The sequence below is a fragment of the Antennarius striatus genome, chromosome 24, assembly GCF_040054535.1.
Source record: "Antennarius striatus isolate MH-2024 chromosome 24, ASM4005453v1, whole genome shotgun sequence".
Taxonomy (NCBI): domain Eukaryota; kingdom Metazoa; phylum Chordata; class Actinopteri; order Lophiiformes; family Antennariidae; genus Antennarius; species Antennarius striatus.
The window spans coordinates 5416587-5431254 of record NC_090799.1 but is presented as its reverse complement, the minus strand read 5'-3'; the positions used below and the strand labels follow the sequence as shown (position 1 = coordinate 5431254).

Here is a 14668-nt window from a genome sequence, read left to right as displayed (position 1 = left end):
CCTCACGCCGGTGTTCCATTCGCAGACGTAAGGAAGACAGGATCATGTTTGGTTTCTGCATCCTCCATTGCTGTAATGAACCTTCACTCGTATTTACATCGTGTTTTTGTGTGTGTTTCACCACAGTAGCAGCCAAACGCATTGTGGCTTCCACAGCTTGTGACATTGTTTACTTCAAGAGAATAAATCCAATTATTTGAAGGTTTAAAAGGCTGCAGCTTCTACTTCTAGGAAGTTTGTGAACAAAGTTGCACAAATGCTGACAGAAACCCCCCACTCCATTAAACTATTTGTCTCTGTGATAAAAGTTTGTTGGTCCCGGGGATGTTTGCTGGCAGATGGAGCAGGGAAGACAGATCCCATCATGAGGGGTCACTTAGAGGCTTTCTAAAGCCAGGTGTGGAGGAGCTCTGAGGTGATCACTTTGGATCAGATCACCCCAGATGGATGATAACGCCGTGTTACAACAGGCTCTAAGGCAAACAAGTGAGATCTTTGGCAGAGCAAACTTATCATGCAGACATTATCAGACACTCGCTGCAGAAAAACACGAGATGAAGCCAGCTCCTCTCATCAAACTGATAGTGTTTCCATGTAGCGTACAGACACAGCTCTGCCAGACAGAGCAGGTCGGTCATGCTGGGTGTGTATACTGACATTCCTCTTCACCTGTATGTCTGATTTTGTGCATGCTATTACACATATCAGGTACATGTTTAAGCTCTCATGCATGTGTGCATTTATATGTTCACATCTGCATGTGTAGCATGTTTTAGTACATGTGTCTGAGTGAGCAGCTGCAGTTCGAGGTATGTGAACATGTTTCAGTTATAAATACAGTATTATGGTATGTAAACTGTATTTCGCTTCCTCTGCTCTGTTCTGTTGTAACATTTCATTTGGTTCTTGAATTCTGACAGGAGTGAGACCTCCTCTCTCTCAGCAGCAGAAATGATCCCTCAGGCCCGAACAAAACATCTTTGAACACCCCCCACCCCATCCCCTCGCCGCTCCTCTCTCCCCCGTTCCTCTCCCCCACTCCTCTCCCCCCTCTCTTGTCTAAATAAACTCTTTACACGCAACTCCTTTGGCTGCCAGCCCAGCCTGTCTGCTGTTGAGAGTGCCTGTCAGTCAGCACTCCGGGCTGCACAGACCGCCAGGACAGGCAGAGAGCATGCCAGGAAATCAGTGGTGTGTTTACTGACCGACTAACTAGCTGGTTTCTGATTGAGTGCCTGAATCACTGACTGGATCACTAACTGGTTTAGTGACTCGACTACCTGCATCACTGACTGTGTAACTGGTTTATCACTGAGTATGTAACTGGTTTACCAACTGGGAAGTTAATTTACTGTTGTTTTTTTCTTCTTTGACATGGAAAAAGTTACAGAAGAGATTACGTGAAACCCCTGATGATTCAAAAACATTTGTTGAAGCTTGCATTGATCCTCCTCTATTGGAATCACTTGAGTAACACTTAAATGTTTTATGTAGATTCAACTCCAGCCTAAAAAAGAAACAGATGAGTCCGACAGAACATCAGGCTCTGAGCGCCAAGCTTTTCAAGTTGCGGCTGCAGTGACTCATGGGGCCTTGCTGCATGCAGATTACTGCCGCTTGAAGTCGTCGCCTTCTGTTCGCGCCACGACAAATGACTGCAATGAGAAACAAATGAACCCGGTTGAGTGAATTGCGCCGTTCTGCAGATTCTATTCATTATTCCTGTCAGATTGTAGACGGTGAATTCTCCAGAGCTGCCGTCCTGGACGGGGATAATTTGGGTGGAGATTTTAATGTGGTTTGGTGCTCAGAGGAAAGGCTGTGGTTAGACTGGAGAACTGGCAGCGCTGCTGCTCTTCACATTACAGTGGGTTCTGCTTGGAGACTGGCAGAATAAGCAGGTCAGCAGACGAGCGACTGAACGCCCCTCAAAATAAAACCTTACAAACTCTTCATTTTTATCCACAACAAAAGAGATCACATATCCTGTTCTGCTTCTGGAGTGTTTTATGACGTTTTATTTTCCTCTTACCTCTTTTTTTTTCTTTCCACCTGCCTCCTCCCCTTATGTCCTCACATCTCCACGCCCTTCATCCATCTACTCCTATTTCTTTCCTCCCCCATTTAGCAAATACCCCTCCACCCCTTCTTCCTCTTTTCTGTCTCCATATCCATCCTCAGCTTTCACCTCCTGTCTCACTTTTAATTTTCTCACCCTGCTTTTTTTTCTCTACACCTCCTCCTACCCCCCTAACCCCTCTTTCCTCACTCCCCTGTCCTCCCCCTTTCAGTGTCTACTGTGTAATAACATTTAGCAGTTCCAAGTTGGAGACCATGTAGTCATGCAAAAGAGCAAGAGCCAGTAAAGGAATATCAGACACTCTGGCAATCGTTGCCTCTGTGTGTGTGTGTGTGTGTGTGTGTGTGTGTGTGTGTGTGTGTGTGTGTGTGTGTGTGTGTGTGTGTGCGTGCACGTGCGTGTGTGTGTGCGTGCGTGAGCACGGTCGCTCAGTCTCACAATAATCATAGTAAATGTTTTCCCTCTCGCTCTACCGGCCTCCTTCCTCTCCTTTCTGGGCTCAGGATGCCGGGGATTGAAAGTTCGCACGCGAGGCTAAGTGTGTGTGTGTGTGTGTGTGTGTGTGTGTGTGTGTGTGTGTGTGTGTTTTGGAAAGAGAACTTTGATAATAAGCAGCAACTACAGCAAATTATCCATATATCCATCCGTTGTGTGAGGGGAACTTTCTTTTTCTTTCTTTCATTCTTTCTTTCTTTCCTCCTTCCTTTCTTTTTGTGTTAATTTGTCATTCCTGCCTTCTGTTTCTTGGGGTTGTACATCCTTTTTTTCAGCTTGTCTTTTTCACAAAAAGAGTATCAGTAGAGGTTATGTAATGCTTTACATTTCCTTTCTTTTTATTACATTAAACAAAGCCCCCCAAACCCCCCATCCCAACTTGGCAGCTGATTCCTAGATAGACGTTTCCTGATGCGTCCTGTGAGGAACTCTGTTCACATCAGTAATCAGAATAAAAAGGCAGATTCCCTGTTGCTGCCAAGCGCCCTCACCCACTAGATGGTTCCTTAGAACCATCAAACGATGACAGGAAGGGTTTTTGCTCCACTTTCAGACACAACATTATATCCTCCTGCCACTGGGGGGCCAACAGGCCAGAAGCAGTGAATACAACCATGTAAAACTGGTTTGGATTTGGAGGGCTTCATCTGCCACAGTGAATACAGCTTTAAACAGGAAGGGTCTCAGAAGCTACAAGTATTGATGCAAAAGCTAAATGTTCACATCAGGGACTGAGGTCATGACTCTGTTCCAAGTTCAGTCTTCTTCCTGAGGACTAATACGTCTTTTGTGTGTCTGTCCAGTCTGTGTAGCTTTCAGCTCGTCTTCATCTTTGTCCCAGGAGGAAGACGCTGAAAGATGGACCTAAGCTGTTTTCTACACAAAATGGACTTGTGGGCTTTTTGAGATTAACTCCTGAAGTCATTTAATGAGTGATTGGTATTATCCCTGTGTGTGTGTGTGTGTGTGTGTGTGTGTGTGTGTGTGTGTGTGTGTGTGTGTGTGTGTGTGTGTGTGTGTGTGTGTGTGTGTGTGTGTGTGTGTGTGTGTGTGTGTGTGTCTGTGTGTCTGTGTGTCTGTGTGTCTGTGTGTGTGTGTGTGTGTGTGTCAGAGGTGACCTGCCGTTCAGACAGAGGAATGTAAACGTTGAGATGTCTCCACCAGACTCAGCGTTATCCAATAGCACGCCAGGATTCAGGGGTTGGGGGAGGGGGAAATATTTGGTTCTCGACCATTAAGGTGTGGCCATCGGTAGAATAGCATAGCAGTCAAGGGAGAGGGTCAGCCTGATATGTTGTTAACACTTGTAAAGATGCCAAAACAACAACCGAGACACACCATCGTAGCTAAGACGCTAATGATCCACATGGTAGTTGTGATCATGAACGTTCTCACAGAGACTCATCATCGTCAACCAGCATTTCCTCCTCTTCCTCCCACATTTCTGCATCGTTTGATTTGTTTACTTGTCAGCAGGATGAAGGAAAAACCGAGGCAGATTTCCATGAAACTTGGTGGGAAGATGGGGTCTGGGTAGAAAGATGACTCTGGTCGGTTTAGTTCGATTCGACATTGATTTATTTCTAAATCCAACTATTCAACTATAGTAAGTAAGTAGGGTCTGGAATGAACAGATGTGTGTGTATTTACACATAGAAATGTGTGTTGGTAACGTATGACAAACAAAAGGTGCAGATTCCACAGATAGGTGATCTATAGTAAAACACGACAGGTATATTTATAGCCACACACCGAATGCAGAAACACTCACAGCAAACTGAAAAGCTTCTCGATTTCCAAACCAGACAAGACCTCGCTGTTCATGTCAGAACCTGCACCGAGAGGATCAAAGCGAGAGCGGGAAAGCGAGCTTAACGGAGGTTGGAAAGGAGAGAGAGAGAGTGCCAGTGATGCCGATCCCCCCTCCTCTGCAGTCCAAAGGGATGAAGAACAATGACTCCATTCAGCTCTTGGGTTTCAAAGTCGACAGAAACCACAAAGTGGTTCAGAGCGGGTGTTTGGAGATGGAGGGGTGGAACTGTGGCAAACATGATAGAAGAGAGGAGCAGTGGTGGAGGTCGTGGAGTTCCACCATCCCCCAATGGTTTTATGTACTGAGGGTTTGATGTTGATGAAGTTCTGCACCCTGACGATCCTCAGGTCAGGTGTGAAGGCACTGAGAACGATAAGATCGGATCCCTGAGACCACATCCTGAGGTGGCCGGGCCACATGTGGACACATTCCTGTACTGAAACCTATATGGCGCGTCTACTCAGAGGAAACCACAGGAAGTGAACCTCAACACACTGGGGTATCAACACTTGATTTATCTGGAGTCAAAGTGAAGGACCCCAAAATAAATCTATAACTCAAATTAATAACCCCGAATCTGGAAATGATCTGTAAAGACATCTGAGCGCCAACATACATCTATGTGAATGTTGGGGGGGAGACATGGGGGGGTGTTTTCTTTTTGTTATAATGGAGGAAGGGGTGCTTTGGTGCCGTAGGGTTTCTCGTCTTTGTTCAGCCGTAGATGAGGTTTGGGGAGTTCCTCCTGTTTTATGAGTGCTCTGACAGTTTGGTAGGAGTCAGCTGTTTCTTATTATGATCTCAAAGTCGGAGGGGTACCAGGGGGGCAGAATATGGTTTTCACCATGTCAGAAGTAGATTCGGAGTTCCCCAGGGCATCTACGGTGGTCCCTTCAGATAGTGCTCCTTCTGCCAGACACTACGTTTTTGAGGTTAACCTAAAGTTCTGACTTTTCGTTCCGTCTCTTCTGATGTTTGTCTATGACGAAGACTCTCTCTCTTTGTTGAGCACTTCCACTCTTTCTCTATTTATACCTCCTTCCTTCCTTCTTCCCCTTCTTAATATATCTTCTTCTGTCCCACCCTGTTGTTAGCATTAAAATAGCTCATTGTTGCTGAACCACTAAACCAGATCACCTACGGCTACGAGTGTGTGTGTGTGTTAGAGACGCCAACTCTGAGCGTGCCTGAACAGATCCCCCCAACACATACACCAAAACCACACTGAGGCAACAGTGAAACAGAAGAAGAGCGACTGACACACGTTTACTCAGTGTTTGTTAACAACTAACAAATATTTGTATTTTTAATAATTATCCAGCCTCTTAAAATATGCAAACGATGTCAATGAGTCAACATCAGTTACATGACTTCTAGGTTCTGTTGGAGGAGCACGAGGGTCTCTTCCAGAGTCAAGCGCGGTCATTGTTCGTAGGAGGTGAGGTTACATCACGGATGATAATCTCAAGCAATCTGAGATGAGGATTTAATTCTGTTTCAAGTGTCGTAAAGCTTGGCAAGAACACTGTAGATGTTTCGAAGAGTGGCAACCGAGGACTCAGCATGACGATGCTTGTAACTCAAGGTGTCGTTCAAACAATCCCAGCATAGTCCAAGCGTGGGCTCATTGAGGTTGGCACTGGCCTTAGAGAATCTGGTGTGATACCGCTTTAAAATCAGAATGATTTCTAGACTGTTTTGACTTGACTTTGTTTTGTTCTTCTGTAGCTTGTGTAGGAGATGGTAGGCCTCTCTCATGAAGGCTGTAAACCACAGTGAGGATTCATCCATGCTTCATTTCCTTGCAGCTGTAGTCTGAAGTCTTCTGATCCACATTCTGAGCTGAATCTGACTCATATTTGAAGTGTTTCACATGCGTCGTTCCAAACTGCACATACTTTCATAGTGAAATGTGAAATGAGGTTCTGCCTCATCTCATAAGAACCAGAACCCCTGGTGTCCAGCTGGGCTCCCACTGGTGTGGTCTTCTCTTCCTCAGGCCATACTGGACCACTGAGCCTGAACTGCTTCTGATGGAAATAGATTCTATTATGATTTGTCATGCCATCATGTCAACATTAATAATCGTGGTGGGTTTGCATCGAAGGCATCGCTGTGGTTGTTCTAGTATACTCCCAGAGACTGGGCTTGAAGCTTCTGGATCTTTCCATGAGGATAAACAACAAGAAAGCAACACTTGTGTACATCTAAACATGGCTGTAGGCCTGCAGAACAACAGAGCAGTCAGTGTCTGAACCCATGAAGTGTGAGAGTGCATGACATCAGTTGGCTCGGTCCTGTTATGCCATAAATCATCTTAAAAGCCGTGCAGATTGTTTCGTGGGAGAAGTGAAAAATTTGGCATGATGCGGGGAAAAGCGAAGGAGCGAAGTGTGTTTTGTCATGAGCGCTGGTTTCACAACACATGATGGAGGAAAGGTAGCCAGCCGTGGTTTCATGTTACATTATTTAATCATGTTCTTCCGTCTGAGTTCACACTCATTTCAACCCCAATTAGCTCGGAGCATTTGTCCCGCTAACCTCAGCTCTATCGTCCTCTCATATTGTCCTTGTTGTTCAGAGATGATTCATCACATACCAGACAATTAATGGTTTGTGTTGTCATTGTGGCTTATTCTCTGTGTGATGCTAAAACAATGCAAAAACTACAAATACAACAGATAAACTGGGAACGTACACTTGAATAAACTCACCAGAATCAGCTACAACATTATTAAGGCCTCGTTCCTGCAGAGACGTCACATCGTCAATGAAAATCTGAGCAGGAACAGAACGCTGTGCTAAATTAAACACAAATGCATGATCAAAAATGAAGATTAGTAATTATTGATGAACTACAGCATTTCTCCTCTGCATCGCCTCCATCTCCATTTGTTCCTTAGCCTAACAGCTTGGTTGCATGTGATTTATAAACTTCATTCTTTCATGTGTCACTTTATCTGCTTTTCAGTCCCTTCAGATTTGTCTGAGCTTGCATGGTGGCAAACATCCAGTATGTGAGGAACAAGTGAAGCGCTGCTCTTGTGGTTGGCGGCACCATTAATCAGAGCGAAACAAACAGATGAAGAGTCTCTGGTGTAAATCAGAGCATCTCTGCAATAAATTCATCTAAACTTCAGTCTTCTTATTTTACCTTCTCTTTTGAGCCTGCTGATTAATGGCTCTTGTCGTTCATTCTCTGCTCTCCATCCAGTTTCTCTCTGGCTCTTTGGTATTTCGGTATTTGCACCAGATGTTTTGGAGTGTTTTCTCCATATTCTGGCTCCACTTCAGGCTTCTTTCTGTTTGGCCAGAAATTATTTGGTTGCTAATATCGGCTCCGTCTTTGAGTTTCCTGCCATGGATCCAGATTGTGTTTAGCCTCCAAAGTTGCCTAGTTATCCTCGGGAAATTGATGAAGATGCTCTTCTTTGTGCTTCAGCATGTCTCTATAAAGATAAACCTAACATCATCCATTTGATGATGCTTTTAAATGGACGTCTACCTCTCAGATGGACATCCATCTCAGTCAGAACGTGACAGCTCCTGGTGTGAAAGTGACTCGGAGTCACCTGAACCCAAAGAACAAAGTTTCCCTCAACAGTTTGTTCACTGTCCTGCTGCTTCGGAGACATTTCTGAAGATCCTATTTCAGAACAAAACTAGAGCTTGTCACATATAATCACTGTGAAGCATTTCTGAAAAGCTCTGCATATAACTTTTGGTTTGGTTATAATCAAAGGGTTATAATACAGAACGTCTAAATTCGACATGATATGCTTTTCATAATGGTTTTGTTGGAGAAGACGCTGTATGTTTCCGTTGGTGGCGATCTCATTTAAGAACGAAACTTTTCTGCACACAAGAGCCTGCTTAGAAAAAAAGCTGCACGGCTCTGAGGCCTCCATCGACCACATCACATGATTCTGGCCTTCCAACATGGCCGCCTCCCTGCTGCGATGGTCCGCAGGGGAAATGTGGAGGCCAGCGGGCAATTTTGTGGCTCAGTCTGTTATCCTCTTTTGGTCCTGGTGTGTGTGTGTGCCTGCGTGTGTGCGTGCATGTGTGTGTGTCAGACTAGAGCTTGAAGCTAAGCATTGAATTTCAAACACAAACGCAAAGCCGATGCTCTAAACTGAACTGACTAATGCTAATGTTAACTTTTTTCCTCTATTAATTGTTGAATATTTTTTCCAAAATGCCTTATAATTCTGAAAAATATCCATCACACCTCCATGTGGCTTTTTTTGTCGTTACTGTTCATCCATATGATTCAGACTTTATGAGTAAAGAAGCCAGAAAAGGGTCCGATTACTGACCCCTTGTCTTTTGCTTCCTGTCTGTTTCTTCTGTGTTTTACATCAGTGAACACCTGACCGGACACAAACCAATCATGTATGAGTTTTACGTCTTATTCTCTCCTGTCTTCACCTCTAGCCTCCATGAAGAAAGGCCTGAAGGGCTCCAGCTGGACCTGCGACAGGGGACATGTGTTTGGGGGAAACGTAAAGAACGCGCTGCCTCCGAACCCCACAGCCCCAGCCCCAGCCCCCTCCTCTTCCTCCTCCTCCTCCTCCTCCTCCTCCAACTCCCAGGTGGCCTCTATCGATGGAGTGTCCTTCTCTGAGGGCGAGCTGCTGCTTCAGGTAGCATCTAAGATTTGTGTGTTTTGTCACCACTCATGCGTAGGAAGAAGAATGAAGTTTTATTTTGTCCCCAGGCGCTGAATGGCTTTGTGTTGGTGGTGACAGCTGAAGGCTACGTCTTCTACACCTCCCCCACCATCCTGGACTTCCTCGGTTTCCACCAGGTAAAACCAGACTCTCCTGCTGCTCCTGTGCTTCTGGAAGAAACCAGAGTAATATAATAAATACTTTTTATTGCTAAAGGAGCCATAGCATGCAGAAAACATGACTTTGTGTTCACATGACAGTCAAATGTGAAAGCAGAGGACTGAACTCTTGACTTAGAAACACTCATTTGAGCCGGCATAAAACACGTCTGCAGTCGGGGGGGAACACTTGGATGCTAATCAGGGCAGGAAACGCTTTGTTCTGAGCCGCAGCGGCTGGTAAAGCCCACAATTACCAGAGGCTCTAACTATTTACTGCATAAAAAGCTTCAGTTATAAAGCAGCTCTAAAAACAGATACAGGGCAGATGAAAGAGGAGGAAGACAGAAGACGAAGAGCAGGGATGAAAGAGGAAAAGGTTCAGATGGTTTTATTATTAAGGAGCAGAAATGTGAAGTTAAAACAGTCCCTGTAGTTGTGAAAGCTGAGAAATCCTGACTTCACGGTCGCTTTGAGTTGAACAAAGCCTGGTGATCCGACTGAAGCCGTTTTTCAGCACCGCTGATAAACGACGGTTCCGTGTTGGGCTGTTTGTCATCGGTTGAGTAAGAGAAAAACCCCAGAGGTGTGGTTCATTTTTCCTTCCCTGGTCTGTCACGACTGAGTTTGTGGTTCACACAATGTGTGTTTACACTTGCATAATCCATCTTGAATGCAGCTCGTCAGAAAGAGTGCTGCAGTTCGCCAGTGGGGACGAGGATGGACCAGGAGAAGAGCCAGGGTTCTTCCCGTCATAAACAATTCTGCCAACACATAAAATCAGTTCTGGGGCAGTTATTTAATAACCCTCATGGTCTCACTTTAATGCACCATCACCTGAATAAAGTGGTGACGGACTGATATGTTCATATTCACCTGACAACAGGTGTGTTAAGATGAAGGTAAATATACTCTCCATCTGTTCATGTGAAGCCAAAAGCAGCCACATTATTAGAGGCTCCTTTGTTAAGGTTCTAAGTCTCTGTTTAAAGAATAAATATGTGCCCTAAAATCAAACGGAGAACTTAAAACGTCTCAGAAGACAATGCACAGGTTTGATCATTGCTGATCTCTGCAGATTGAACTCTGCAGAGACCAGCATTTCTTCATAGTGAGAAATGTTTATGTTCCATGTCCTAAATGACTCTGGATCTGCACAGCCTTTTCCTCAGTCCAAATCTGCAGAAATGTCTACATTCACAAATGAGAGAACGATGGAAAATAATTAGCTGTCTCTGTGGCTCTGCAGCACACAAACATAAAAGCCATTTCTCTTCTTAGAAGTGCAGAACAAATCTTTGTTTGAGTTTAATTCTGCAGAGGGAAATCCTACATGACTCTGAGCATCAGCATTTGTGAGTCTGCTGCTGCCAGAGGAGAACTGCAGCCAAGTCGAACATATTCATACCGAGTGAGGATCAGCCCAGCTTATGGGACATGAGGAATCAATGAGTCTCCTCCTCTCTGTAAACACAGAGTGCAGTGATAAAGAGTTATAAACTGTCTGCATTTATTTCCTCTCAGTCTCCAAAGAGCTCAATATTTATGACATCCAAAATGACATAAATCAAAGTTCATTATGACCTTATTATTTCTATTTTTCTTGCAGTTGTTATTATAATAGTCATTTTGGTGTTCTGTCCATCTTGAGTGTTCTTATCTTAAGAAGACTGGATTGGTGAATGATTTCTGCTGTGTTTTCAGTCGGACGTCATCCATCAGAGTGTGTTTGAGCTGATCCACACAGACGACAGAGCTCTGTTCAGACGACAGCTTCACTTTGCCCTCAACCCAAATCGCAGCCAGCCTGACGGCACCGCCGAGGGATCTAGTAAGTCCACTTTGCGCTGTAATCCTTGTGTTTTATTAACTTTTTCTGTGATGAGTCTGGAGTTTTGGTTCGATGGATTGATTCATATGTTATGAAATCCCTCAGATGAGCAGAGCTCTGCAGAGATCAGCAGCAACGTGATGACCTACGACCCGCAGACCATCCCTCCAGAAAACTCTTCCTTCCTTGAGAGAAACTTCTGCTGTCGTTTCCGCTGCTTGCTCGACAACTCCTCTGGCTTCCTGGTAAAACACTACAAGGACTGACAATAGATAAATCTTGTAATAGCAGTTAAACTCTGCATTAAGGATGATAAAGGGACATTTAGTTACGGTTTGTAGATTTTTCTAAGTCTCTGTCCTTTCTCTCCAGGCCCTGAACTTCCATGGTCGCCTGAAGTTGGTTCATGGCCAGAACCGGGTGTCTGAGGATGGGAAGCTGGTTCCCCCACAGCTCGCCCTGTTTACTGTCGCCACGCCAATGCAGCCGCCGTCCATCCTGGAGATCCGCTCCAAGACGCTCATCTTCCAGACGAAACACAAGCTGGACTTCAGTCCCATGGCCATCGACACCAGGTAGATTCTGTCAGGGGCTGACAGATGGATCCTGCTTCATGGTGCTGATAATAGAATGTCTGATGCTGTAAATACAATACAAAACAAATAGAACCTCATGGGACTAGACCTGACTCTAAATAATCGACACCCCGGTGGCTGTTGATTAATTTGATCTGCTTTGATTTTAACTGAATTGTTTCTCCTCTGCAGAGCAAAGGTGGTTCTGGGTTACAACGAAGTAGAAATTGTGATGAAAGGCTCCGGCTATAACTTTGTCCACGCTGCAGACATGATGTACTGCGCCGACAACCACGTCAGAAGTAAGTCTACACCTCCAGGTTCATCTCCGTGTCGCCTCCCAGCTTATAAACTATTAAAGACTCAATCTCACAATGATATTGACTTATTGATCTTATTGATGTGGAGGGTGAAACCATTTTTGTAAGTATGTTTCGGTCGAGAAAACACATTTTGTTTGTTAGAAATTGGCTGAAAATGAACAAAATAGTTTAGACAACCTAAGAGAAGAAATAACAAGAGACTTCGTAGCCCTCCGCTAATTTACACACCAAAACCAGAACAAAACTTACAATGTCAAGTCTAACTGTGTGTTTCGTCTTCAGTGATAAAAACAGGAGAAAGTGGTTTCAGCGTCTTCAGGCTGCTCTGTAAAGGCGGTTCGTGGATTTGGGTCCAGGCCAACGCCAGGGTCGTCTTCAAAGGTGGGAAACCAGACTTCATCGTGGCCCGGCAGAAGGCTTTGTCGTAAGTGAACAACAAGTATTCTGTGTTCATTTCTGCTTGAACGTCTCTGGTGGGCTTTGGCTGGACTTTCTGTTGGCTGACTAATTTTTCATGGAGCTAATACTTCTGCTCTTCACTTTGTTTTTCGCAGCAATGAAGAAGGGGAAGAACAGTTCCGTCTTCGTCGACTGCAGTTACCGTTCAACTTTGCCACAGGAGAAGCGTTCTTGTATGATGTAACTCCGACTGTCAGCGCCCCAGACCCATGCTCCGCTTCCAAGCAGAGGAAGCTGGACAACCAATCCGTCAGCCCCAACTCCTTACTGGGCTGCTTCCTGAACCAGGACCAGGCTGCCTACTGTGAACACAACAACATCAACACCATCAACTCCCTCAACGACGTCGCCTTCCAGGACACCCACCCTACAGTCAGTGTTCCTGGAGATGTCTGGACGGACTCCATCCCCAAAACCGTCGGGGGGAGCATGGTGAAGCCCGACGACACCGTTCAGGAGATGATGGAAACCCTGCAACAGATCCTGGGTGAGAACGACCTGAGCGAAGCCCTGGACGTGGAGGCCGAGGAGTTGAAGAGCTGGGAGAGCACACTCCTGAAGATGAGCGCCAACTGCGAGCTGAACGAAGACTTGAACGACATTCTCAACAATGACATCCTGACTTACGTGGAGGAGCAGCTCCAGGCAGATGGCGGGTTCAAGATACCAGAGCAGCTGGTTGAAATGTCATCCTGTCTGTCCACATTGGACACTCAGAACAGGAATGCTGACCAGGTTGGAGAGCAGAACTTTCAATGGCGTCTGGATCCCCAGAACAACGGCCGACAGCAGAGTCCTGTCAGGGGGACGATGAAACTGACCCACATGTATCTTCCTCAGTTGAGTTCTTCTGATTTAAACCATCCAGACCATCAGCAGCAAGCGCTCCCCACCTCTGTTGGCCTTCAGCTTGGCACCAGTAGCAACATGGATGCTCCAGTTCCGTTCAACCCCTCCTTGGCAGATTCTTGTTCTCATACACAGAACCAGCGGAGAACCTTACAGGCGCCTGCAGAGGAAAACACTTTCTCCCTCAGGCAAGCACCAACCAATCAGATTCACTCCAACCAAATGGCTCAACCAATGCAGAACCACCTTCAGATGAGGACGCCCAACCTACTCGTTGGCCTCCAGGACCAAAGTGCAAATAACATGTTCAACTTCCAGGGCAACCAGTGGAACGCAAACCAAACTAACAACTTTATAGACACATACACTCAAAATCTTTCAAACGAAACAGGTTTTTCATCAGAGCTTCCCTCATCCAGCTGCATGCAAGACCACCTAGCCCTTCAGAAAGAATCCAGCGAGAACCAGAGGCAGTCTTGGTCACTGGATTCACAGAAACAGCCAATGGGAGCCTGTCTGAACCAGATGCCAGGATTTCATAGCAATCCCCTTCCTGGAGTCGTCACAGCCCAGAACTCAGTGAACGGCAGGCCAATGTTCAACACCCCAAACACTTCAAATCTACCATTTCCTGTTCAGCAGAACATGGCGCCTCCACCTCTCGCGCCCTCTAGCAGTTGTATGTTCACTGACATCCCCCAGCCTTTGTCTGTAAATGGGGTGCACCTCAATAAAACCCCCTCCCACCAGAGATTAAACCCGGCCAGCAACCAAATTCCATCCAAGCCGTCCTGTTTCTATCAGAGTCTACCAGGAGCAGCATCGGTCCCGGGAATGACGGCGGTCCCGACTCCTGGAGAGACACCACTGTCCTGCCAAATGACCACTGGCCTCGGCTCAGAAGACCTGCTGGTGCAACAACAGCCATACCTAAACTTCAGTGAACTGCAATCACAGGTAATAAAAATGTCAGCCAATCTGTAATGAGCTGGATGCTGACCTGAACAAGTGGTTTCAAAGAAGGGACATGTTTGTCCTCCATTTGATTCCTACAAAACATTTAAAATAAGTTAGGATGCAGGCAGCTGAATGCTGGGAAAGTTTGATAGTCAGGTTCTGGTGCTCTGCTGACATTTATACCTTTGTTTGCATTCAAACAACAACAAAACAACTGAGGGGCTAAGAGCAGAGCCATCCTGGACCTAAGAAGTCATATCATTTACTTTCTGTTTGAGTACAGTAGTGGTGAGAAGTAGAAGTCCTCCATTAGAAACACATTTAAGGTTCTTTATGTTGAGACTTTACTTCGTAAAGTAATTAAGTCACATTAAATTCTCTTTGGTGGCTTCCCTTGTTCAATTAAATCACCGTTTATTACCAGAGAAGAATATTTAAAGTAGTGCAAAGTTTGG

General features: G+C 45.4%; 1 protein-coding gene across 1 annotated transcript in view; it reads left to right on the top strand.

Annotated features, from left to right (window-relative positions):
• The window catches only part of LOC137591203 (aryl hydrocarbon receptor-like), a 45732-nt gene that overhangs the window by 27415 nt on the left and 3649 nt on the right, over positions 1–14668 (top strand). Inside the window, exons 3-10 of the mRNA XM_068309044.1 lie at positions 8826–9034; positions 9109–9198; positions 10924–11050; positions 11156–11295; positions 11423–11625; positions 11818–11927; positions 12231–12372; positions 12503–14213. Of these exons, the coding sequence (XP_068165145.1) occupies positions 8826–9034; positions 9109–9198; positions 10924–11050; positions 11156–11295; positions 11423–11625; positions 11818–11927; positions 12231–12372; positions 12503–14213 (2732 nt within the window). The remainder of the gene's footprint in view (positions 1–8825; positions 9035–9108; positions 9199–10923; positions 11051–11155; positions 11296–11422; positions 11626–11817; positions 11928–12230; positions 12373–12502; positions 14214–14668) is intronic.